Genomic DNA, 27619 nt, shown 5'->3' with positions numbered 1-27619 from the left:
TACTTCTCAGTCATCTCCTCCCCTAAGAATTTGAGTTCTGAGGAGGAGCTTCTCTGGGCCAAGGATAGGTTGCAATGAAAAGTCTGATGTGGCTCCCATGTGTTAGATGGGCCGGCTAAGTCCTGATCACCCTTCTGCATCTCTCTCTCTTCTTCAGTCTTCTGTGACTGAGATGGGCCGGCTGACTCTGGATCAGCCTCCTGCATCTCTCTCTCTGCTTCACTCTCCTGTGACTGAGATGAGCCGGCTGACTCTGGATCAGCCTCCTGCATCTCTCTCTCTGCTTCAGTCTCCTGTGACTGAGATGGGCCGGCTGATTCTGGATCAGCCTCCTGCATCTCTCTCTCTGCTTCAATGTCCTGTGACTGAGATTTTACATATCACTTTCCTCAGACTCTCATTAATTAGCCTACATTATTTATCAAAAGGTTATATAACCTTTGACCTCTGACCTTGGAATCTCTTCAGAAAGTCCTCTATGCATAATGTCACCTTGGTGATCACCTTAACCCAACTACTCACTATTCCTGACTTTGGCAGATGGCAAGACTTATCTTGCCTTTCAAAATGTGTGATATAAAACAAATCTGAAAAACAAAGCCTACCTCAACTTCTTTCTTCTCCATATTATCACCGGATGTATCACCCCCAAAAAATATGATGCAATTACATTGCAATAAAATGCAGATTAATACATTTTCGACCACCAACAACGCCAACGTGATGACTGAATGGATGGTCAAATGTCTGATCTGTTTCAAACATATGGAAGGCGTTCCATACGAACACGATCACTTATGGCGTATTTGATACACGTCACAAACGTAATTGTGCGGTAAATGCAACAGTCAACAGGTGGCAGCAAAATCAACGGTGAAACAACAGATACCAGACTAGACCACTGAGCGTTACAATACTTTTCCAGTCAAATCAATTCTGCCTCCATAAAAAACGTTGCTCCGCCTCGGACCTCAGAACAGCCATTGTCGCGAGTTGTCACACAATAATTCCCGGGTTCTCAAGCATTATTGCATAAATGCCAACAACAGTTACTAGACTAGACACTATTCCAGTCAAATAAAGTCTGCTTCATAAAAAAAATAACATATGCCTCGGCCACCACAAGCAGACTTAATTAAAAATGGGTAAAGGAAATTGTTTCAAAGAGTGTTTGTAAAATGTGAGGCTATATATTATATATTTACACCTACGCCTGTTTACACCCACCCTTTGCAAAAGATACCATTTTGGTTAGTCTGCTGATATCAACCTTTGGTGTTGCGATGGTACATCATTTGCACTTCCCATTGTCTAGACTCGAATATTTGACAGCACATGTCGATATCACCTTGAACTGTTGTGTGGCGCTAGAATGCACAAAATAACATTGGTGATTAATAGGCAAGCAACATGTCAATCCATTTTTGACCTCATCCAAGCCCCACCCATTCACTCGGCAGCCTTTATAAACTAGCTGTCATCAATTCTTGTCCTTACTGATTGTTTCCCTGCCTTGAACGGTTGTCTCCTGGGTCTTCTGTCAGTCTCTTCATCTCAACTTTAAAGGTATGCTACTTGAATGGTGGCGCCACAACTCCCTTAATTTTGCATTAAATCACAGCGCTGTGTTTTACGCGTCTTATCGTTGTCGGGTCTATTCCTTTCATGCTTTTAGGAAGTTGGTGGATAGGTCTCGCTTGTGTTTTGCCTTTCACATTGACTAACGTTAGCCAACTGTTAGCTAGGATGCCACGTAACGGCTTGGTTCTTCGCCCATTTCTACCCCACTCGCTAGCTAATTGACATGCATTGTGTGACGCTTTAAAGTTAAGTCCCATCCTAATAGTAAACCAATGACTTGGATCAGTCATATATTAACTATCGATAGCATGCTATCTCGTAAATACCGGGGATGTGCATTTCAGTTTCACCGGACGTGATTGGCTTGCGTGGTGTTATCAGTTAATTTACAAAGCAAACTAGTTAAGCCTTGCAGGTTACCTTAAGCCAATTTATTCGTGTTACAATAAGCTCAGTTGTAGGTGGCAAATACTTGACAATTCAACTTTAATCTACTTGGAATTTATTTCGACTAACGGCAGTGGCAAACCGGGCCATGTGGCATTTACTAAATATGGCTGCTTTCAACAATGGGATGTGCTCAAGTTCATTTCTTTAACGTCCTCCGTAGCTCGCTTAGAAAGTTAATGTCAGTAACTCGGATATGCATTAAATCTGGACATGGCCAGTTAACGTGAACTGCTTTTCGTTGGTCATTCAAACACAATGTCGATTTAAAATGTTAACTTCTGTCAAATTCGCTTATCTGTGCGCAGTTTGTGTGGTTGTGATTTGATTAGATGATTGTCATTTTAATGTACTTAAGTCGGTAGGTTATTTTAATTTCTATTTTAAGAAGCCCAATGAAGTTATGCTTGCGCTATAGTTCAACACTGCATTGTCACACTGCTGCAGCATCTGGTTGCAGTCGAATGTAGTGAACCGTACTTTTCATAGATCTAAACATAAAACGGCTAAAGCCTGAGCTCACTTTGCACTACCATTAACTAAGCTACAGTACCAGTAAAACAAACCCCTCGTTTGCCCATGTATGTAACATGAGTTGCGCATTGGCAACGAAACAAATTCATACTAAATACCCCATAGGCATGGAATGGGCATGTGGGAATACTTTCCGCAGGATGGTGATAAGAATAGATTTGTACTGGCCTTGGCCACTATCCCACTAGGTACAGTACATCTGTTCACTCCATAGCAGTCGAGGTGACATTGAAGAGCTGTCAACTGGCGGTACATTGATAAAAGGTTGAGCTGATGTATTGTGCAGAGTGGCCTGGCTTACTCCATCCAATTCAGAGGCCATTTGCATATCCACAACCACAAATTAGGCAGTTTATTCATTGTTAAAGTGCATTTCACTGATGGCCCACTACCATCTCTATCCTCCTGTTGCAGCACCATGGCAAACACCGAACGTACCTTCATTGCCATCAAGCCCGACGGTGTCCAGAGGGGGCTTGTGGGGGAGATCATTAAGCGCTTTGAGCAGAGGGGCTTCAGGCTTGTGGCCATGAAGATGCTCCAGGTATGTGAGTAACTGCATCTTTTCAGAGGTGCGTCTTGTAGGATTCAACGGCATTGAACTGAGTCTTTGTGATTGCAGGCATCTGAGGACCATGTCAAGCAGCACTACATTGACCTGAAGGACATGCCCTTCTATGGTGGCCTTTGCGCCTTCATGCACTCTGGTCCCGTTGTTGCCATGGTAACTAACCTCCAGACACTACTCGCAGGCCTCGTCAAAATGCTCGCTCACTGCTAATGCCACCCTGAACACAATACTTCAGGTTCTCTTGAGCAGTGATTGTGATATAATGTATTGTTCCACTCAAGCCTCAATTTTACCCTCCCCTTGTGTTCAGATCTGGGAAGGCCTGAATGTTGTGAAGAACGGCAGACTGATGCTGGGAGAGACCAACCCTGCAGACTCCAAGCCCGGCAGCATCCGTGGTGACCTCTGTATCACGCTTGGCAGGTAAGTGTCCACTGATGCCTGTCCATACAGAATCTCATATGGGAAGAAGTAAAGTACCAAACCAATTTGAGAAGTGGGTGCAGCATAAAAATGTGTGGACCATCGTTGGCCAGGAATCTGACTAAAATATTCATGCTGTAATGGATTTTCTGTGTAGAGGTCTTCTGCAGTGGCTATAGTTCCAATAAACTTAGTCTGTTATCCACATGATGCAGAGTTGCTGATTTGCCTTTTGCCATTACAGGAACATCATTCACGGCAGTGACTCCCTTGATAGTGCCAAAAAGGAGATCGGCCTGTGGTTCAAGCCAGAGGAGGTGGTTGAGTACAAGAGCTGCCAACATGGATTCCTGTATGAGTAAATAAAATGGAATTGCAACTGGAACTGACTTATCGCAAACCATTCTGAATGCTGTTGATCTGGAATTGTTAATGTACCTTGTGACTTGAAGGCACTTACAAATGTCAATAAAAAAAACAATCATGAAGTGGAATATGCAAGGCTCGCCTAGTTTACTTGATTAAAGCGTTGCTTTCTTGAATTGGTATTGTCTGGCTTCTGTTCAGTCAGTGCGGGCTAATATTGAAGGGGCTTCAACATATTCATAAATGGCAAGGAATGCTGTTGGATATCCTTCACAATTTGCAAGACGTTTAAGGTTTTACCGTTCAGGGTGCCCTCTAGTATAGCTGATTATGCTCTGCTGTGAGGGGGGCGGGGTCTAAATGTGGGTGTACTACCTAATTGGGTCAGCGTAATTCTACAACCGTGACAGTTCTGATACTTTTCCATTGGGCAAGCCTGACAGGTTTTGGTAGACCTTAACTGTTTGGGCAACATTACAGCATCTTGTGCAGAAAATATTTGCAATGTGATTGTTAGGTATTGTCAACTACACCCTTCTGGATGTTTGACTTGCCAAAGTGGGATGTTAACCTATATGCCAGCTATATTGGTTCCCTGTTGAATTGGCTCAACTTGGTAACATTAACGATAGCAGGGGTATTCAACGCTTACCCTGTGAGGTCTGGCGCCTGCTAATTTTCTGTTCTACCTGAATTGAACCCACCTGGTGTCCCAGGTCTAAAACAGTGATTTTGGGGGGGGGGGGGGGGGGGGGGGGCAGTGAATGTTTTCTACTTCCCCAGTGTCCAATGAGCTGGTGGATGAATGTTTGTCCAGTATGAAGGAAGTTGGCATTGGCTCAACTTTAGCTCAATGACACCTATACCAGGCCGTATCAGGAAGGCCATCATTGTCACTCCAGCCACCCTAGTCATACTGTTCTCTCTGCTACCACATGGTAAGCGGTACCGGAGTGCCAAGTCTAGGTCCTCATTGTCATAACCCTGAAGTATTCCGTTAATGGTGTAGGTAAAACAATGGACGCTGGCATATTTTTATGCAGTGTAGAAAGTAAATTAAATTTATTTTACTTTTTCCACAAACATGCTGCAAAATTCAAACATGTTAAATGAAAGCAAACATCTAAACATTTCTTTACTTTTGTATTTGATATACTGTAGCTTAGTAAACTTCATGTTCACAGCACATTTACCATGGAAACCAAGGAACAAAAACATACTTGGATGAATAAAAAATAAATTTATCCCACAAGTGCCATGCAAAGAATGTTTTGGCAGTTAATACAAATCTTTCATAGTTGTATCCAAAATACAAGAGAACTGAATTTCTCCATGGCCAGTTTATGAAAATCATTTAATTCTTAAAAGGTTATGAATATCAAATATATATATAGCACCATAAAGACAATGAAGGGGTTTCACAATAGAAACAAGCACACAGACCCATGTTAGTGCAAAGACCAACAGTTACACATAAACCAAGATCAACTAGTTAAGCACACGAGGACATGTTCACACTGCTGCATGCACATATTTTGGTTATCAAACACACCCTCAAAGTCTTGTTTTCTTATAGTGATTATAATATTGATGAAATAATGCATTTGAACGTCATGATCAGAATAGTGTAGCCCTATATTTTGTGCGTTTCTTTTCTTCATTCAAATACCATTAATTCTCATGTTTAACATGTGTTACAAGGACGATGGAGACAAGGTTTGTCACCTCAAAACAGTCATACCATATATTAACATAATGTAATGTATATTTCCACCATTCAGTCTTTGATGCACAGTCTAAAGTTTGAGTGAAAGTACAGCTCAAAGCTTAGGATCTCACTGCATTAGGAGAGTACTGTGATAAGACGTTATTGCTTGACAGTGACCTTAGGCAATCTTTGGCATCACCATGGTCACCTGAGCTGGTTTACACCAGCCAATGTGTAAAATGTACATTTTCATTGAGACTAATACTAGTTTGAGTTTCACTCAGGGCCAGACATTGAAACAAACAGTAACAACAGTAAGACAAATCGACAAAGCTAACATTTAACTGAACTTTTGGAGAGAAAAAAAAATTGTTCAAGAAACACCTACACATGATCAAACAGTGACAGACAGTTAAATCCTACCTCTAGAGACAAAATATATGACAAATCCACTTGAAATGGGACCTTGTATCACATTCAGATAGGTCTCTACATTAGCGAGATGGTTTACCAAGTGACACATTTACTTTAAAGACCGATCTTGGACTAACACATTTTGTTAATACTGTTGACCACATCAATCTCTGAAGCCTAATTTCAGCATGCCAACAGCCAATGACAACACCTTTCTCAATAACCATAACGACGAAGAAGCCTATAATACAATACGCTAAGATTTCCTGAGAGTAAATTGTCAACCTTACTGGTATATAAAGTGAGACAATGGAGTGCAGTGGGTATTTGATAAAGTATGTAGATTATAATCCCTCATATGGCACAAAATAAATCACCATATGTTTGTAAATTGGCTCTGTTATATACTGTATGCTTTGTTAATAAATATTTAATGTGATATATTTTGTTTTATAAATCAATATTGACATTCATTTAATATCTCCCAACGAAAGGATGGCCTATGAATAAAACCATGAGTCAGTGAGTGTGACAATTTAACCCAAGCCTACCAATCACTTACTAAGAAATATGCACACAAAGTGATTTAAATTGTCATGAAAATCACCTTGATGTGCGGATTGACCAGAACCTGACTACCTTGCAACAGGACATTCAAGTTCTAAAAGAGGAAGAGCAAACATAGCATTATTTTGAAGATTTTCTTTTACAAAAGGCAGTACATTCTCTATTTAGATAAATGGTTCTCATGTTGTTGATGGTAGTGAAGTGATGAAACACTAATGGTGATAATGACGAACAATAGCCCGACTCTTACAGTGGCTTGAATATTTCCTTGACTCACATTTATAGTATCGCTCTGAATTTATGACATAATTCATGTAGAATAATGCTACATACATTAGATATAACACATTTCAGATAGATCTCTGTACTATTTGACACAAGAGTCAAGGTTTGCATATCATTGTGTAGTAAACTATGATAGAACTAAATATTACCACAGTGAATGACCTGTTTTTCATAGAGTAGAATTTTTTGGATTTGACAAATTTGCCTGCAATCAACTGGGCAAGAGGAGTAATATTTGTAAACATACTTTAAATAAGGCATGGGAAATATAGTGTGGGAAAAGGATCGACCTGAGATTTGGGGCTCGTCCACATTCTTCATGGTAAATGTCCCAGTGATAGCTGTCAGTCATGATTGGCTATCACACAAATGGAACACAAGATCCAGAGATTGTGGTCAGGTGCTCAAATCTTAGTTGAATGTGTGGAACTGTAATGAAGCTGATTGGTGGGGTGTTTCTACTTCATATCTGAGTGATTGTTTTTTTTTACCAGTAAGGTTTAGTCCATTCAATACCGACATACAGTTGAAGTCGGAAGTTTACATACACCTTAGCCAAATACATTTAAAACTCAGTTTTTCAAAATTCCTGACATTTAATCCTAATAAGAATTCCCTGACTAAGGTCAGTTAGGGTCACCACTTTATTGTAAGAATGTGAAATGTCAGAATAACAGTAGAGGAGAGAATGATTTGTTCAGCTTTTATTTCCGTCATCACATTCCCAGTGGGTCAAGAAGTTTACATACACTCAATTAGTATTTGGTAGCAATGTTGTTCAATTGTTTAACTAGGGTCAAACGTTTTGGGTAGCCTTCCACAAGCTTCCCACAATAAGTTGGGTGAATTTTGGCCCATTCCTCCTGACAGAGCTGGTGTAACTGAGTCAGGTTTGTAGGCCTCCTCGCTTGCACGCGCTTTTTCAGTTCTGCCCACAAATGTTCTATAGGATTGAGGTCAGGGCTTTGTGATGGCCACTCCAATACCTTGACTTTGTTGTCCTTAAGCCATTTTGCCACAACTTTGGAAGTATGCTTAGGTCCATTTGGAAGACCCATTTTCGACCAAGCTTTAACTTCCTGACTGATGTCTTGAGATGTTGCTTCAATATTTCCACATACTTTTCCTTCTCATGATGCCATCTATTTTGTGAAGTGCACCAGACACTACTGCAGCAAAGCACCCCCACAGCATGATGCTGGCACCCCCGTGCTTCACGGGTGGGATGGTGTTCTTCGGCTTGCAAGTCTCCCCCTTTTTCCTCCAAACATAATGATGGTCATTATGGCCAAACAGTTCTATTTTTGTTTCATCAGACCAGAGGACATTTCTCCAAAAAGTACGATCTTTGTCCCCATGTCCAGTTGCAAACGTTAGTCTGGCTATTTTATGCCGGTTTTGGAGCAGTGGCTTCTTCCTTGCTGAGTGGCTTTTCAGGTTATGTCGATATAGGACTCGTTTTACTGTGGATATAGATACTTTGTACCGGTTTCCTCCAGCATCTTCACAAGGTCCTTTGCTGCTGTTATGGGATTGATTTGCACTTTTCGCACCAAAGTACGTTCATCTCTAGGAGACAGAACCTGTCTCCTTCCTGAGCGGTATGACGGCTGCGTGGTCTCATAGTGTTTATACTTGCATACTATTGTTTGTACAGATGAACGTGGTACCTTCAGGCATTTGGGAATTGCTCTTTATATTCTGAGGTCTTGGCTGATTTCTTTTGATTTTCCAATGATGTTAAGCAAAGAGGCACTGAGTTTGAAGGTAGGCCTTGAAATACATCCACAGGTACACCTCCAATTGACTCAAATGATGTCAGTTTGCCTATCAGAAGCTTCTAAAGCCATGACACCATTTTCCGGAATTTTCCAAGCTGTTTAAAAGGCACAGTCAACTTTGTGTATGTAAACTTCTGACACACTGGAATTGTGATACAGTGAATTATAAGTGAAATAATCTGTCTGTAAACAATTGTTGGAAAAATGACTTGTGTCATGCACAAAGTAGATGTCCCACTGACTTGCCAAAACTATAGTTTGTTAACATGAAATTTGTGGAGTGGTTCAAAAACGAGTTTTAATGACTTCAACCTAAGTGTATGTAAACTTCCGACTTCAACTGTACATACACCCTGTTTTTTGGAAATTCTGATTATATATACACTCAAACATCACATAATTTATCCATCAAAAGATTACCCTACCTCAAAGTAACGAATACGAGAGATGCACAAAAAGATCTCGGATTTGAAAAAGTCGTACAAAAACTTTTTTTTTGTTGAAGTACAAAAAACTGAACTGAAACGTAAAGTTGTCATTTACGCACCTCTCATTTTTCCTTTATTTTCTACTCTCCCCGTTTGCGCTGTCTGTTTGGAACTAGTCTTTGAGCCGCTCTGTCCTGAATCTCTCTATGGGCACAGCTTGGAGCACTTGGTGACCTTCCATGTTAATGTTGTGGGGATGCCACCCAGGGCCCATGGTCTCTGGTGCTGTGGAGAGGGAGGGAGTGGACAGGCTCCTTCTTGCCACCAGGCTGGCCCTCCGGTGGTGGGTGCAGTAGTGCCCCACGGAGGCTCAGGGCTCCTGTTTGATGTAGTAACTGCAGCCGGAGCCGTTGTTCTCTAGGTCAGAGGCTGTGCCCTGCGGGAAGTTGAACTCGTCCGTCTCCTGAACCTCCTCCTTCAGCGTTACCCCTTTAAAAAAAAAGAAAAAAAGAGGGCAAGTAGAGAAGTAGGAAAGATGGGGAATTTAAAGACAGGAAGGAGAGGAAGAATTATAAAACTCAGGAGATAAAGGAGAAAATAAGTTGCCTTATCAAGATGGTTGATGTTGAGATGGGGTAGAGTCCTTGGACAACTACACTTTTCAGTTTCAGCAGCGGACATCCCTACCCAACTACCAGGCTTAACATGGGTTTCTAATTTGAGTTCAGTTGGTAGGGTGGCTTAGGTTACCTGGCTTTCGGTTGGGGCCGAGTTCCTGGGCTGCCGAGGGAGGCTGTGCGTTCCCCGGGGCAGATGCTGGCGTGGGAGGAGATGGGTAGTCTGGCGGGGTCATGTTCTCGTCTCCAGATAGGTTCCTCTGGGGCACTCCACTCAATACCACCCCCGACAAACTCACTGGCCGCTTGCCAATGGGGATCTTCCTCTCTAAAAATCAAGACAACGGTAAAATGGTTTATCAGCTCTGCTGTTACCTTCATGTCTCTTATACCTTTGCTGTTTTTGACGTGACTACTTATTGATGATTAATAACATAAGGTAAAATTGAAATATTCAAATCTAGGTAAAAATGTCTTAGAAATGTAAGTTATTCAGGAAAGCTTGATGTTTATTTTTGATTTATTTCACCTTTATTTAACCAGGTAGGCTAGTTGAGAACAAGTTCTCATTTGCAACTGCGACCTGGCCAAGATAAAGCATAGCAGATCGACACATACAACAACACAGAGTTACACATGGAATAAACAAAACATAGTCAATAATACGGTAGAACAAAAGAAAACAAAGTCTATATACAGTGAGTGCAAATGAGGTAAGTTAAGGAAATAAATAGGCCATGGTGGTGATGTAATTAAAATATAGCAATTAAACACTGGAATGGTAGATTGGCAGAAGATGAATGTGCAGGTAGAGATACTGGGGTGCAAAAGAGCAAAATAAATAAATACCAGTATGGGGATGAGGTAGGTAGATAGATGGGCTGTTTACAGATTGTCTATGTACAGGTGCAGTGATCTGTGAGCTGCTCTGACAGCTGGTGCTTAAAGCTAGTGAGGGAGATGTGAGTCTCCAGCTTCAGAGATTTTTGCAGTTCGTTCCAGTCATGGGCAGCAGAGAACTGGAAGGAAAGACGACCAAAGGAGGAAATGGCTTTGGGGGTGACCAGTGAGATATATCTGCTGGAGCGCATGCTACGAGTGGGTGCTGCTATGGCGACCAGTGAGCTGAGATAAGGCGGGGCTTTACCTAGCAGAGACTTGTAGATAACCTGTAGCCAGCGGATGGGATGAGTATGAAGCGAGGGCCAACCAACGAGAGCGTACTTGTCGCAATGGTGGGTAGTATATGGGGCTTTGGTGACAAAACGGGTGGCACTGTGATAGACTGCATGCAGTTTGTTGAGTAGAGTGTTGGAGGCTATTTTATAGATGACATCACCGAAGTCGAGGATCGGTAGGATGGTCAGTTTTACAAGGGTATGTTTGGCAGCATGAGTGAAGGAAGCCGATTCTAGATTTAATTTTGGATTGGAGATGCTTAATGTGAGTCTGGAAGGAGAGTTTACAGTCTAATGTAATGTCTGGCATGACTAACAAAGACTGAAAGAACATAAAAACCAAGCATACTATAAAAAGATCTACACCATGGGCCTACATAATCAAATGATTTGTATTTTATTGTAGTCATTGAAGATTTTTCTTCAGCCTGAGGTAACAGCTTCACACTGGTACGAACATGAAATCTTATGTAGGAGGGTTTTGACTTGGTTTCAATGCTGTTTTGGTGTGAATAGAGATGCAGAGCAACAACCATGAAGAGCCGGCGGTGAGTGCAGCTTTGCCCTTAAATAGAGAAAGAAAGAGGGAAAGGGGAGGGTGCGGGGGAGGAGGCAGAGGCACGGGGGGACGGATGACCCACTTTTCTTTTGGCCTTTGTACTGCTGGGATTTCTTCTTCTGCTTTGTCACACTCGGAGGGAGCTCTCTAGAGGCTGAAAAAAAGCACAAACCAGAGAACAACTCATTCATTCATACATTTGTTCAGCACAGCTCGTCTCAACTCGTTCAAAAAAAATGCAATGATTTAGCTCAATTTTCCTACATTACTAGAATTGGTTTCAGATTAAAGGTTTGCGTAAAAGTCACAGTGTTTTGGTTATCTGAAGGTTTCTGTGTTTTGCTTAAATTAAGTTTGATGTTTTGACTGTCTTGGTGGGTGTTTTTTGTATTTAGCAGTTCTACCTGTATTGGTAGTTTTGGTTATTTGGGAGATTACAGTCAAGATCATTTGGGGGATGATGCTAATTAAGAATCCGACTTGGTTTTCCAGAAGGTTGTTTTGGGCTAGGCTAGAGCTAGTTCAGACCTTGCAGTAAGAAAATGTATATATTTGTCCATCTTTGTCTTTGTGTAAAAATGCTGAAAAATCCCAATAAACAGAATATTTAAAAAAAACTCACCTAGCACAGCTGGTGGCTGTAGTTGGTAGCCAGTCAGCTGACACCAACCCACAGGGTAGAGGTCAGGTGATTCACAATCCACCCACTGATCATACTCGTCCTCCCAGCCGTCAAAATGGATGCGCAGCAGTCTATATACAATACGTGTCACTGTGGCAACACACACCAGCCGGGGCTCCATCAGGTCCACAGCCTCCAGCTTCATGCCAGGGCGGAACCCATGGTTTGGAACCTCCTTTAAAGTCAACAAAGAGAAGGGGACATTCAGCTGGTGGACTCAGGGAATTTCTCATAACACTACAACTACAAGCAAGCAAAGTTGTACATTGGTGGGCTACTAGTCTTAACTTCACTGCACTCAGATGCCATTGGTCTTTCTTATTCGGACTAATATCCTGTAACGACTACACTACTGACAGAAATCAAGCAATTTGAAAAAGCCAAAGTGCATAAACAATCAAACTTCAAATAGATGAAAAATGTAAAGGGTTACTCAGACAGCAAGTAGTTGGTTTTGACAACAAATTCAGTCTAACAGACTGAGAACAAAAGTAAAGAGTCAAAATGACTTAACAGGCAAAATAGCTAGCACACAAAGCTGAACAAGGTTACCTTGTTAAAGAGCTTCACCGGAGCTGCCACTGAACCCGTTTCCCTGAGGTAGTCAAACCATCTGAATGGGAGTTTTGTGTACCCTGCAGAAAAGACTTACTTATTGAGGCTACAAGTAACAGCAACTGGCTGGCCAATTGAAATAGCCTCTGTGAAGTGAGAATCAGTGGTGCGCACTCTCTTGGTTCTACAAATAAACTCAAATAGACAATTGTGATTATGCTTTTACCACACAATGTAATGTAATTCAGTATGTACCACGTGGAGGGGTGAGTTCAATTGTGTTGATTTCACAGAATCCAGCAGGAAAGATAGAGGGAGAGGTGGAGTGATAGCAGAACCAGTCAGAGCCATCAGCTGCCTCGGAACCATCAATTCCGATCATGAGGTATCCATCCGCCAAGACCTGGAAGAAGAGAAGGCAGGGAGGGTGAATGTGTACAACTCTGTTACACGTGCAATGTCATTTGTCTTTATTTCCCTCATTTCTCTGTCAGTCATATTTCTCATCACGATTATAGGGCTTACCTTTCTAACAGTAGCAATACAAATAGCTGATAGATTCAGAGGGTCAATAGCCTCCAGCTTCATGCCATCTTTAAACCACTCCCCGCTCTGGTCAACATCCTTCACCTGAGAGAGATTGTGCCACGTATCAAACAAAATGTCAGAGACCAGAAAGATCTGTGAATCAACGGAGTCAAGTGGCAGATTGAAACCTTTATTTGAACTCACCTTCACAAAAAGCTGTCCTGGGGCATCTACTTGGCCATCAAGTTTATTTGAAACATCTGAAACAAGGAAGAGTATCGGTCATTAATGGACAACAATCAAACCCTAAAAGTCCATAGAAATCATACAGAAACAACTAGAATCTTAAAGTGCCTAAGTGTTTCACCCATGTTGAGATTTTCAGGCTTCTTAAAACACTAAGCAAATCTTTACCCTCATGTGTAAGACCCTCATGCGTCAGACCCTCATGCGTCAGACCCTCATGCGTCAGACCCTCATGCGTCAGACCCTCATGCGTCAGACCCGCGTGCCTAGTCTCGCGTGCCCTCCCCACTATGGTTACTGACCCGATCTCTTGAAGCGGTGTCCGATGCCGCGGGACCAGCCGATGCTGTGTATCAGCGGGCTGTACATGTGGCACCAGAAGTCATCCGAGCCGTCCGAGCACTCCTCGTAGACGAGCCGAAGTCGACCGCCGATCACCTGCTCTACCAGGGCCACCCGCGTCCGGCACAGGTGAGTCTTATCCACCACCTCCACACGCATCAACTTCTTAAAGGGGAACTGCATGCTCTGCTGCACCTGGGGAAGGGTGAGGAGGTGAAGATTCTACAAGGTTACTTGACAATCCAGTTAGGCATTATAGCATATGGCACTATATAATAATACATGCAATGCATGTTTGTACTGGTAGTGGCATAAGGTTATTAGCATTGCATTTGTGGAAATAATACAAGCCTATTCATCTTCTCATATTGATATTTGATGCATGTTTGTACTATGAGTGAGGTGTTGGAGTGTCTTGTGATGAAGAGTTGTAGCTCACCTTGGTGGAGAAATCAATAGGTAGAGTCTTTGCTCCTGTTAGGCATTTCACAAGAAACGCTTTCCAGTTGGTGCACTTGTGCTGAATGGCTAAGGTGAAACAGTCAGACAACGTTTGGGATAGATTAGAAGTGATTCTCTCAAACAGGTCAGAAATTATAAATGACTTAACACTTGCCCCACCACTTGTAACAGAGCATATATCCTTATCTTGGCAAAACAAAGTAAGGTACTATAATTTGTTCTAATTACCTTTCAGAGAACAGACTATGCATGCCGTGTACATAACAAAATACAGTACCTTGTTTAAAAAGAGCACTGAGCACTGATTTGGTGACCTTGAGCATAATTCAGGAAAGGTGCTTTGCAAAATAAAGGCATTGTCATTATTAACTTTATGGCCACAAATATCCTGGCTGTGTTTTCTAAGTGACTCCCTCTGTTACTCTTACACTTGGGAGGAACCAGGGGCTTTCCTCCTGCTGCGCACCAGCCCACCGGGTGGATGTCAGGGACACAGATGTTACACCAGAAATCCCTGCCAGAGTCACCATCAAACCCCTCGTACCGTAGCAGTGCCTTAAAGCCTGCGGAGAGAAACACAATGATGTTTTACGATTAGGAAAACCACTGATTTTCTCCAAATTTTGTTCCGGAAATACCCTTAAAAATGAATCATAGGAGTATTGTTGGATGAGAGAAGTATCTATGTTTCCAAGCATTGTGTGTAGGTTACATCTAAGTGTAACATGTCTATGTGTAAACAGAGTTTGATGAAAACAATGCAGAGAAAGTACCCCATCATCTATGAATCCAACCAGGTGCATTTCAGAGTGAAGAGGATTCTCTGGGGCTTCTTTGTTACCTGCTAATTTGATAACTCCTGCTATCCAGTACACTTTCATTGGCAGGCCGCTGTCTGTATTGGGCACCTCTACCCTCACCCCTTCTGCAAGGTCACCCCAAGAAGTTCCCATGGGAACCTAAGGCAGAGAAGACAACACACGCTGAACATAGAGAACGACATCACAATACAAATATGTCCGCTCAAAAATGACTGCTATTAATTAAAACAACCAAACGCATCATGGCAAGCTAATACTCTTCATTGTCACCTATCCTCACAATTAGTGCAGCTTCAACAATGTAAAAAAAAAATTATACACACACAGTTGAAGTCAGAAGTTTACATACACCTTAGCCAAATACATTTTAACTCAATTTCACAAATCCTGACATTTAATCCTAGTAAAAATTCCACCTTAGGTTAGTTAGGATCACCACTTTTTTTAAGAATGTGAAATGTCAGAATAATAGTAGAGAGAATAAATGTATTTCTTTTATCACATTCCCAGTGGGTCAGAAGTTTACATACACTCAATTAGTATTTGGTAGCATTGCCTTTAAATTGTTTAACTTAGGTCAAACGTTTCAGGTAGACTTCCACAAGCTTCCCACAATAAGTTCGGTGAATTTTGGCCCATTACTCCTGACAGAGCTGGTGTAACTGAGTCAGGTTTGTAGGCCTCCTTGCTGGCACACACTTTTTCAGTTCTGCCCACAATTTTTTTATAGGATTGAGGTCAGGGCTTGTGATGGCCACTCCAATACCTTTACTTTGTTGTCCTTAAGCCATTTTGCCACAACTTTGGAAGTTTGCTTGGGGTCATTGTCCATTTGGAAGACCCATTTTCGACCAAGCTTTAACTTACTGACTGATGTCTTGAGATGTTGCTTCAATATATCCACATACTTTTCCTTCTCATGATGCCCTCTATTTTGTGAAGTGCACCAGACACTCCTGCAGCAAAGCAACCCCACAAGATGATTCTGCCACCCCCGTGCTTCACGGTTGAGATGGTGTTCTTCGGCTTGCAAGCCTCCCCCTTTTCCCTCCAAACATAACAATGGTCATTATGGCCAAACAGTTCTATTTTTGTTTCATCAGACCAGAGGACATTTTTCCAAAAAGTACGATCTTTGTTCCCATGTGCAGTTGCAAACCATAGTCTGGCTATTTTATGGCGGTTTTGGAGCGGTGGCTTCTTCCTTTGCTGAGCAGCCTTTCAGGTTGTGTCGATATAGGACTGATTTTACTGTGGATATAGATACTTTTTGTTGCTGTTTCCTCCAGCATCTTCACAAGGTATTTTGCTGTTGTTATGGGATTGATGTGCACTTTTTGCACCACAGTACGTTCATCTCTAGGAGACAGAACACGTCTCCTTCCTGAGCAGTACGACGGCTGCGTGGTCTGATGGTGTTTATACTTGCATGCTATTGTTTGTACAGATGAATGTGGTACCTTCAGGCGTTTGGAAGGTGCTCCAAAGGATGAACCAGGCTTGTGGAGGTCTACAAAACATTTTATGAGGTCTTGGCTGATTTCTTTAGATTTTCCCGTTATGTCAAGCAAAGAGACACTGAGTTTGAAGGTAGGCCTTTAAATACATCCACAGGTACACCTCCAATTGACTCAAATGATGTCAATTAGCCTATCAGAAGATTCTAAATCCATGACATCATTTTCCGGAATTTTCTAAGCTGTTTAAAGGCACAGTCAATTTTGTGTATGTAAACTTCTGACCCACTGGAATTGTGATACAGTGAATTATAAGTGAAATAATCTGTCTGTAAACAATTGTTGGAAAAATGACTTGTGTCATGCACAAAGTCGATGTCTTAGCCGACTTGCCAAAACTATAGTTTGTTAACAAGACATTTGTGGAGTGGTTGAAAAACAACTTTTAATGACTCCAACCTAAGTGTATGTAAACTTCCGACTTCAACTGTGTGTGTATATATATATATATATATATATATATATATATATACACACACACACACAGTGTCCGGTATATGTGACAATAAAACATAAATATATATTTATTTATTTATGTTTTATTGTCACATACACCGGAGAGGTGCAGTAAAATGTGTTGTTTCACAGGGTCAGCCATAGTAGTATTGCGCGCCTTGAGCAAATCAGGATTAAGTGCCTTGCTCAAGAACACAGACAGGTTTGTCACCTTGTCGGCTTGTGTATTCGAACCAGTGACCTTTCGGTTACTGGCCCAACACTCTAACCGCTAGGCTACCTGCCATCCCAGAGTCCCCCCCCCCCCCCCCCCCAGAGGAAGAATGACACCGTATTTCCAAAACATCCAGACGAGCTATTCATCACACTGTTTGATGGGTCAGTAGGGATGAGGTATATTCTAACATACTTTCTCTATTGAGTTTTGTTGTACTGGAGCATAAAACATCTTACCAGGTTACAAATCAACACATTCTGATATCTAGAAGAATCTACTTCTTTATAACAACCAAGAAAGGCCCAAGCTGAAATTCAATTACTTTGTATTTACTGTAGTATTAGTCCCTTAATAAGTAGTCGTCATGAGAGGCAACCATAGACGCTTGCATCTTTTATCCACTGAGCGTAATCTCTACTTTAAAAGTATAATGTTACTTAAGATATCCCATATTGGCTGTGTCTACATGTTCTGACTTCCACACACTGTCACTTTTCACCAGCAACCATTTGGAGTGTTTGAGCTGAGCGTTGCTTACATGTTTGAAACAGCCGACGGGTGCCCCGTTAATGTCGCCGGTGCCTATGTAGCGTCCCCAATCAAAGCCTTTCACAGGAATCACTGCAACCACCACAAGTATCGTCATGAGAGAACACAACTCAATCAACGACCACCTTGTTATCATCACCTTCTTTATTTACAGTGAGAAAGATATCATCTCAATCTAGTCCCTAGTAGAATCATCTTTGAAGACTGTTGCACCTATACTGTAGTCATTTGTAATGGGTAATAAATACATTTCACGTGTCATGGACTTTTACATGGAACTTACCCGTTTTTGATTTGACTTGATTCTGTTGGTTGGCTTGGTACTGTTGGTTGGCTTGGTACTGGGCATAGGCAGCCAACTTCGCCATGAGAGGCTGCTTCTGTAATACTTTAGCCTTTTTCGTTGGTGGTTTACCCTTTGAAAATAATAATAAAGGAACACATATTGGAGAGAGATAGAAGAAGAATCATACAAGCCAGGCAGGTTTCCTTTGTCCCAGGTTTATTCGGCAAAAAGAAATCATTGCGACGTGTGTAACGGAAACGGCAGATTATAGGATACATTTTCTGAAGATCAACAACACTTGTATCAGTTCGACTGAGATGGATATATTTTGTCTAACTTTCTTTACTGCGACAATTTATGATGGAAACAGTGTTTTTCGAAAACAGGATTGCAAAATAATTTAGAACGTACATGATGCATTCACGTAGCCCTAACAAAAAAAATATCTACTCAACATTTAACCCTAAATACCTATTGCTGCCTAAATCTATTTTTTCAACTATTAAAATTGTGTTGTTTTTTTTGCAGGACAACAATTGTCCTGAATTTCAAGAATGCCTGAACTGCTTCACCTTACGTTTCTGGTTGGCTGGATGCAAGTTTCACCATGACTATGCTAGGTAAAGTCCCTCCTTATCTCTGCTCGCTGGTCACCATAGCTGCACCCACCTGCAGCACACGTTCCAGCAGGTATATCTCACTTGTCACCCCCAGAGCCAATTCCTCCTTTGGCCGCCTCTCCTTCCAGTTCTCTGCTGCCAATGACTAGAACGAACTACAAAAATCTCTGAAACTGGAAACACTTATCTCCCTCACTAGCTTTAAGCACCAGCTGTCAGAGCAGCTCACAGATCACTGCACCTGTACATAGCCCATCTATAAATAGCACAAAGAACTACCACTTCCCCTACTGTATATATTTATTTTGCTCCTTTGCACCCCAGTATTTCTACTTTGCACACTCATCTACTGTCAAATCTACCATTCCAGTGTTTTAATTGCTATATTGTATTTACTTCGCCACCATGGCCTATTTATTGCCTTTACCTTCCTTATCTCACCTCATTTGCTCACATTGTATATAGACTTATTTTTCTACTGTATTATTGACTGTATGTTTGTTTTACTCCATGTGTAACTCTCTGTTTTATTATATGTGTCAAACTGCTTTGCCTGCCTGGTTCTCAACTTGCCTGTCTGGTTAAATAAAGGTGAAATAAATAAATAGAAATGAAACGGACCGTTGCAATGCGTGGGAACATGATAGTTATTAGAATATGACAAATATTAGTAAATTATTGCAGTATATCCATCCTGGCTTTTGTGGGCTACCTGAGACATGAAACACATAGTTGGGAGGGCATCCATGCTGTCAACAATTTATTAATGCTCAATTTGCCTTAAAGGTTAATGGAAACACTAACTCCTTCATTTGTATATATTTTTTGGTGTGACGTCATTACGTCCAGCTGTTTTTATTGACAATATAGTTAAATGGAAACACAATGTAGCAGGCAATTGTTGCATCTATTTTCTATACAAACTTTCCAAATGTCAAAAAAATAAAAATAAAAATAATTACTGGACCAGTTAATGGAAACATAGCTACTTATAGATACACAGAGGATGATGCACAGAGGATGATGCACAGAGGATGATGCACAGAGGATGATGCACAGAGGAAGGAATTAAAATGAAATAAATACAACCTGTTTACACAACTTTTCAATGTCAATTCAACTTAAAAATGGTGGTTATAGAGGAACATACAAGGACAATAGAAGTAGACTTAGTGCAGTTTGCTGTTACCTGCAGTCTGGCCAGTATGCTGGCTTTTTTAGAGTTGGATGAGTAGCTCCTTGAACAGGATACACTGCAGAAGCGCTTGGTTTTGGAGTAGAAAGCATCTCTCACTCCCACCATCCCACACATCTCACAGGTGGCTGTGGAGAGTGAAACACACACACACGAGGGATAACGAGCTGTGAGTACTGTTCAGTCGAAGAGATGGCCATATAATAGAATGCTAAAATCTCAGTTCAACCCTGTAATAAGTGGTTATTTATTGCCTTTACCTCCCTCTAATAAGTGGTCATCAGTGGTTATGTTCAATAGGCAGAGGCAGTCACAGTACTACTAACCCATTCCTGCCTTCCCATCGGGGTAGGTGTAGACCTGGCCGTTGGTCTTGATGATGGGCAGGCTGGCAGGGAGGGAGGGCACCTCTTCATCACTGTCCTCAGAGCTCGAGCTACTGCTAGAATCCTCACTGCAGCTGTCATAGCCATCGAACATCCCAAACGAGTCCCGCCTCTTCCTTTCTGAACGAACAGTCCGTTCAGCCTGTAGGAGAGAGAGGATTGTGTCAGATATAGATAGCACAGTGCAGTCAATGCAGTCTCACTTACCCGCATGCCACTGCAGGTGGTTGCTTTGCATGATAACCTACTGCTGATAAAAAAAAATCTGAAAACGGCAAAGCAATCACTGCATCCATAAACCTTTTTAGATAAGCGTTCATATAGAGGTCCAAGAGGATATGTAGCCTATGTGCAATGTTTCCATGCAACACGGACATAATTCGGATGAAGAGTGAAGGGGATTTTGAAAGTATAACATGTCAATTCAATAGCTACATACCAATTAATGAATCTATGAATAACACTGCATTGAACCATAAGGGAAATTGCTGAGAGCTCAACATGTTAACCAATTATAACCGTAACACCCACCACCACATATCTGGTGGTAGCTCACCTACCATTTTTACACTAAAACAAGTCTGTTCTCAGTGATCAAAATAGCGACATATTGTAAGCTACATGCCAAACGTTTTGCACTGCAGTAACCGATAGCTAATGTCATCGGTGGTGCACCGCCCCCTTTCTATTCAGAACCTCTGTTGCCAAAGCACAATATTGAAATGACAGCTGCACGCGCTGGCTCATGACCTGATATCCCAGGAATTAGTCTGCAAGACACCACAATACAGCGTCAAAAATCACTGCAGTGCGGTCTATTTAACATGACGGGCCTGCCTTCTTGCAATGATTTGCTAGCCAGCTAACGTAACGTTAATGGTAGCTGCTGAATCTTGCGCCGTTATACAAGCGGACAAGCTGCCCTAGAAGGTTGGAAGATTGTTGAAGATGCAGCACCACAGCTTGCCATCAACAACGGCTAGCTTTATTAAACAATTGAAAGGCTGGCAATGCTGGAATAAAGCTGTCTGTTTTATTTTCTGCGGCTACAGTAACTAGCTGGCACTACTGTTGCCTCGCCTACCTAGCTAAACTAGCTGCTGCAGTCTGACAACCACAACAAAGAAAGGGGAAATAGGATTACACCAGATATGTACACAGAACACAATAATAGCGCTCACCAAATCTCTTGCGTTTTCCATCAGCCCTTCATGCAGAGCGTTTTCTATTTTCTCTTGATACAGTGGCGAGACAGTGAAGAGAGGAAAGTTAATGGTAACCTAACATGCAAAAATAAACTCCGCTAGCTAGCTAGCATAGCATATCAACAAAATTATCATATTTCAAACGCGCAGGCGCGGAATACAGCCGCTATTTCCTGATTGGGCAAGAAACTCTTCTTCATCTATATAGCATGCAGGTTAGCCAAGTTAAAGTACTTTACCGCCATCTACTGTACTGTATGCACATACGTACAGTATAATGCATTACAGTAAATACACTACATGGCCAGAAGTATATGACACCTGCTCGTCGAACATCTCATTCCAAAATGATGGACATTAATATGGAGTTGGTCCCCCATTTGCTGCTATAGCAGCCTCCACTCTTCTGGGATGGCTTTCCAATAGATGAGGGAACACTGCTGCAGGGACTTGCTTCCAATCAGCCACAAGACCGTTAGTGAGGTTGTGCACTGATTTTGAGCGATTAGGCCTGGCTCGCAGTCGGCATACTAATTCATCCCAAAGGTTTTCTATGGGGTTGAGGTCAGGGCTCTGTACATGCCAGTCAAGTCCTTCCAAATCAATCTTGACAAACCATTTCTGTATGGACCTCACTTTGTGCATGGGGGCATTGTCATGCTGAAACAGAAATGGGCCTTCCCCAAACTGTTCGTCTAGAATGTCATTGTATGCTGTAGCGTTAAGATTTCCCTACACTGGAACTACGGGGCCTAGCCCGAACCTTGAAAAACAGCCCCAGACCATTATTCCTCCTCCACCAAACTTTATAGTTGGCACTATGCATTCGGGCAGGTAGCGTTCTCCTAGCATCTGCCAAACACAGATTCATTTGTCGGACTGACAGATGTTGAAGTGTGATTCATCACCCCAGAAACGTGTTTCCATTGCTCCAGAGTCCAATAGCGGCGAGCTTTACACCAACCACTCCAGCAGAGGCTTGGCATTGCGCATGGTGATCTTAGGCTTGTGTGTGGCTGCTCGGCCATGGAAACCCATTTCATGAAGCTCCCGATGAACAGTTCTTGTGCTGACGTTGCTTTCAGAGGCAGTTTGGAGCTCGGTAGTGAGTGTTGCAACCAAGGACAGACAATTTTTACGTGCTACGCACTTCAGCGGTCCCGTTCTGTGCGCTTGTGTGGCTTTTCACTTAACGGCTGAGCCATTGTTTCTCCTAGACGTTTCCACTTCACAATAACAGCACTTACAGTTGACCGGGGCATGGACGAAATTTGACAAACTGACTTGTTTTATGACAGTGCCACATTGAAAGTCACTGAACTCTTCAGTATTGGCCATTCTACAGCCAGTGCTTGTCTATGGAGATTGTATGGCTGTGTGCTCGATTTTATACCTGTCAGGAACGGGTGTGGCTGAAATAGCCAAATCAACTCATTTGAAGGGGTGTCCACATACTTTTGTATATATAGTGTATGTCTGAACCAGTATGGAAATGTTGGTCATTATATGAAATGCAATATATTTCTGAATGATTACCCAGTGTACTCTATAAATCAATTCATAAAGAAATAAGGCAGAGATTTGGGAGAGGGGTATGAAAAATACTCAAAATATCCCTTTGAGCATGGTCAAGAATTAAGCAGTGGATGGTCTATCATCCTAGACACAGTAGATCAGGCCAGCATCACTGAGGTGCATGGCTCAACACCCAGTGGCCAAAACCTTTTGCAACAGAGTAGTGAGTTTGCAACAGAGTAGTGAAGTAATAAAGAAGTGCTTGATGGAGCAAAGAACTGTCAAACCTTTAGGCCTATCTAACCAGCATCAGTCAGACAGAAGAAAACCTTACCACTGTAGAGAAGATTACCTTTGACCTTGCTGGATGAATACATCAGCAAATGCCCAAAGCAATACTAAAGATATAAAAAAAAAATTTAATCAAAAAGTATATATTACAGTATTTATCTTGGGAATCTTGGGAATAGACTGTTCGCTCTGCTAGTGCACAGCAAGTGGTACCTATGCACCAAGTCTGGAACCAACAGGACCCTGACCAGCTTCTACCCCCAAGCCATAAAACTACTAAATAGTTAACCAATAGCTATCCGGACTATCTGCATTTACTCTTTTTGCAACTCTCATCACATACGCTGCTGTTACTTTTTATTATCCATCCTGTTGCCTATTCACGTTATCCCTACCTAAATGTACATATCTACCCCAATTGCCTTGTACCCCTGCACATCTACTCGGTACTGATATCCTGTGTATTAGCAGTCATGGAAAAAGGACCCAATTGTCATACTTGAGTAGGAGTATAGATATCTTAATAGAAAATGACTCAAGTAAAAGTGAAACATACCCAGCAAAATCCTACTTGAGTAAAAGTTCAAAAGTATTTGGTTTTGAATATACTTAAGTATCATTTCTTGTTTTTTTTAAATTTACGGATAGCCAGTGCCACACGCCAACACTCAGACATAGATAGCCAGGGCCACACTCCAACATTCAGACGTAATAATTATGTCTGAGTGTTGGAGTGTGGACCTGGCTATCCGTAAATGTAAAAAACAAGAAAATCGTGCCATCTGGTTTACAAATAACAAAGCATTTGTGTTTAGTGTGTCCACCAGATCAGACGCAGTAGGGACGACTAGGGATTTTCTCTTTAAGTGTGTTAATTCAACCATTTTCCTGTCCTGCTAAGCATTCAAAATGTAACGAGTACTTTTGGGTGTCAGGGAAAATGTATGGAGTAAAATATCCCTTTGCATGTTATACCAGTTGCCCAAATTTGGCCATACCATATAGGTCATCATATGAGGTTGCAAATCAAAATAAAACATTCCCAATTATTCAAATGTAAAGCTATACATTTTAGGTAATTGACCCATTATTGTCTGTCCAATAGCCTCTACATTTACAATGAAACTCATGGGTGTGTTTAATGGGATGTGGAGCTTTATGGTGGGTGCAGGGCAATGGCATCTTTAGCCCTGGACTTCCGGGGCCGAAACCTTTTGATGGTCTAAAAACTGCACAATTGCAGGTTGTATGTCTAAAATTAGTTCCATAACGGTGCATCACTTACACACTAAGTAGTATGCCATAGAGAACAGCTTTGTGACTGTCATGGTTTCACCATTACTTTACTGAAAACCGTGTATCACTAGCCCAAACCGTTCAAAGATATGATCCATTTTACTGGAGCTATATTGGGTGGGTTTTTTCTGTCGCGAATTCGCGAGATAAACAATTAGCTAAACAAAACGCTAATTTGTTTATGGTGCACTCGGAAAGTATTCAGAACCCTTGACTTTTTCCACATTATGTTACGTTACAGCCTTATTCTAAAATTGTATTCAATACATTTTTCCCTCATCAACCTACACACAATACCCAATAATGACAAAGTGAAAACAGATTTTTTGAATTTTTCAAATGTTTTAAAGACAAAAAACAGTTTTAGACCCTTTGCTATGAGACTCAAAATTGAGCCCAGGTGCATCCTGTTTCCATTGATCATCCTTGAGATGTTTCTATAACTTGATTGGAGTCCACCTGTGTTAAATTCGAGTGATTGGACATTATTTTTAAAGACACACACCTGTCTATATAAGGTCCCACAGTTGACAGTGCATGTTAGAGCAAAAACCAAGCCATGAGGTTGAATGAATTGTCCGTAGAGCTCCGAGACAGGATTGTGTCGAGGCACAGATCTGGGGAAGGGTACCAAAAAATGTCTGCAGCATTGAAGGTCCCCAAGAACACAGTGGCCTCCATCATTCCTAAATGGAATAAGTTTGAACTACCAAGACTCTTCCTAGAGTTGGCTTCCGGCCAAACTGAGCAATCAGGGGAGAAAGGCCTTGGTCAAGGAGGTGACCAAGAACCTGATGGTCACTCTGACAGAGCTCCAGAGTTCCTCTGTGGAGATGGCAGACCCTTCCAAAAGGACAACCATCTCTGCAGCACTCCACCAATCAGGCCTTTGTCGTAGAGTGGCCAGACAGAAGTAAAAGGCACATGACAGCACGCTTGGAATTTGCCAAAAGGCACCTAAAGACTCTCAGACCATGAGAAACAAGATTCTCTGGTCTGATGAAACCAAGATTGAACACTTTGACCTGAATGCCAAGTGTCATGTCTTGAGGAAACCTGGCACCATCTCTACGGTGAAGCATGGTGGTGGCAGCATCATGCTGTGGGGATGTTTTTCAGCAGCCGGGACTGGGCGACTAGTCAGGATCGAGGGAAAGATGAACAGTGCAAAGTAAAGAGATCCTTGATGAAAACCTGCTCCAGAGTGCTGAAGACTGGGGTGAAGGTTCACTTTCTAACAGGTTAACTACCCTAGGCACACAGCCAAGACACTGCAGGAGTGGCTTGGGGACAAGTCTCTGAATTTCCTTGAGTTGCCGAGCCAGAGCCCGGACGCTCCCAATCCAACCTGACAGAACTTGAGAGGATCTGCTGAGAAGAATGGGATAAACTCCTCAAATACAGGCGTGCCAAGCTTGTAGTGTTCACAAGAAGACTCTAGGCTGTAGTCGCTTCCAAAGGTTCTTCTGTGTTCTTGGGGACCTTCAATGATGCAGACATTTTTTGGTAGCCTTCCCCAGATCTGTGCGTCAACACAATCCTGTCTTGGAGTTCTACGGATAATTCTGCATGGCTTGGTTTTCATTCTGACATTTCAAAACGTGTTTTTGCCTTGTCATTATCGGTTGTGCAGATGTATTTTATTTAACCTTTATTTAACTAGGCATGTCAGTTAAGAACAAATTCTTATTTACAATGACGGCCTACCGGGGAACAGTGGGTTAACTGCCTAGTTCAGGGGCAGAACAACAGATTTTTACCTTGTCAGCTCGGGGATTTGATTCAGCAACCTTTCGGTTACTGGCCCAATGCTCTAACTACTAGGCTACCTTCCACCCCTGATGAGGGATTACATTTTTTTTACATTTTTATAACAAAATGTGGAAAAGTCAAGGGGTCTGAATACTTTCCTCATGCACTGTGTGTGTGTGTGTGTGTGTATTAATTGCTAGTGAATTTTTACTCATTACAATTATATATACATTTATTTTTTATATATTATTTATTTTATGTAGTGCTCTATCATTCTCCTTCTTGGTCAAATTGCCCTTACACAGCCTGGAGGTGTGTTGAGTCATTGTTCTGTTGAAAAACAAATTATAGTCCCACTAACCATGAATGCCTGATTCACTCTCCTCTGAACAGTTGATGTTGAGATGTGTATGTTACTTGAACTCTGTGTAGCATTTATTTGGGCTGCCATTTCTGAAGCTGGTAACTCTAATGAACTTATCCTCCGCAGCAGAGGTAACTCTGGGTCTTCCTTTCCTATGGCAGTTCTCATGAGAGCCAGTTTTATCATAGTGCTTGATGGTTTATTTGAGCTGTTCTTGCTATAATATGGACTTGGTCTTTTACCAAATAGGGCTATCTTCTGTATACCACCCCCACGTTGTCACAACACAACTGATTGGGTCAAAAGCATTCACTTTTAACAAGGCACACCTGTTAATTGAAATGCATTCCAGGTGACTACCTCATGAAGCTGGTTGAGAGAATGCCAAGAGTGTGCAAAGCTGTCATCAAGGCAAATGGTTGCTACTTTGAAGAATCTAAAATCTGTGTTAGGTACTACTAAGTGTTAAGTACTACATGATTCCATGTGTTATTTCATAGTTTTAGTCTTCACTATTATTCAACAATGTAGAAAATAGTAAAAAATTAAGAAAAACCTTTGAATGAGTAGGGGTGTCCAAACTTTTGGCTGGTACTGTATATAACATAACTGGTTTAGATTATTAAATATCCCTACAATATTCATAATTATGATATACAATAATAATAATAATAAAACAAATTATGATAAATATTTTACTCAAATGCAGTATCCTATAATCAGGCTTATGTGGTTACCTCCAGGCTCCTTAGGTAACTATACATTTTCAAAGCAAAAATAGAAATCTCATGGATCAAAGATTGATGTCACTGATTGAACCATCATAAATGACTGCAATTGCTTTGAATGACGGTTAGGAAGGCTACATCTGTGGG

The 27619-nt window shown here is 41.6% G+C and overlaps 2 protein-coding genes across 3 annotated transcripts; one reads left to right on the top strand and one right to left on the bottom strand.

The window, feature by feature from the left end:
- The first annotated feature begins 1447 nt into the window (after positions 1 to 1447).
- Positions 1448 to 4098, top strand: LOC139421116 (nucleoside diphosphate kinase B-like). The gene is made up of 5 exons (XM_071171669.1): positions 1448 to 1566; positions 2977 to 3106; positions 3185 to 3286; positions 3444 to 3556; positions 3801 to 4098. The coding sequence occupies exons 2-5, from the start codon at positions 2981 to 2983 to the stop codon at positions 3916 to 3918; spliced, it is 459 nt and encodes a 152-aa protein (XP_071027770.1). The 5' UTR covers positions 1448 to 1566; positions 2977 to 2980; the 3' UTR covers positions 3919 to 4098.
- Positions 4099 to 4954: 856 nt separating this feature from the next.
- Positions 4955 to 21670, bottom strand: LOC139421115 (MBT domain-containing protein 1-like). 2 transcript variants are annotated; one of them, XM_071171666.1, is made up of 17 exons: positions 21503 to 21670; positions 20262 to 20463; positions 19930 to 20063; positions 18118 to 18250; positions 17824 to 17906; positions 15116 to 15233; positions 14703 to 14837; positions 14252 to 14340; positions 13773 to 14007; positions 13429 to 13484; positions 13222 to 13326; positions 12952 to 13099; positions 12694 to 12776; positions 12082 to 12316; positions 11542 to 11613; positions 9856 to 10050; positions 4955 to 9594 (listed from the first exon to the last, which is right to left on the bottom strand). In XM_071171666.1, the coding sequence occupies exons 1-17, from the start codon at positions 21521 to 21523 to the stop codon at positions 9476 to 9478; spliced, it is 2163 nt and encodes a 720-aa protein (XP_071027767.1). In that variant the 5' UTR covers positions 21524 to 21670; the 3' UTR covers positions 4955 to 9475. The 2 variants fall into 2 exon arrangements, with proteins under 2 accessions (XP_071027767.1, XP_071027769.1); XM_071171668.1 differs by lacking the exons at positions 17824 to 17906; positions 21503 to 21670 and having other exon boundaries at positions 20262 to 20451.
- Between the last annotated feature and the right edge of the window lie 5949 nt (positions 21671 to 27619).

The sequence above is a fragment of the Oncorhynchus clarkii genome, chromosome 12 (genome assembly GCF_045791955.1).
Source record: "Oncorhynchus clarkii lewisi isolate Uvic-CL-2024 chromosome 12, UVic_Ocla_1.0, whole genome shotgun sequence".
NCBI classification, from domain to species: domain Eukaryota; kingdom Metazoa; phylum Chordata; class Actinopteri; order Salmoniformes; family Salmonidae; genus Oncorhynchus; species Oncorhynchus clarkii.
Note: the sequence above shows the minus strand (reverse complement) of the source record. Positions and strands in the feature narration are given on the sequence as shown.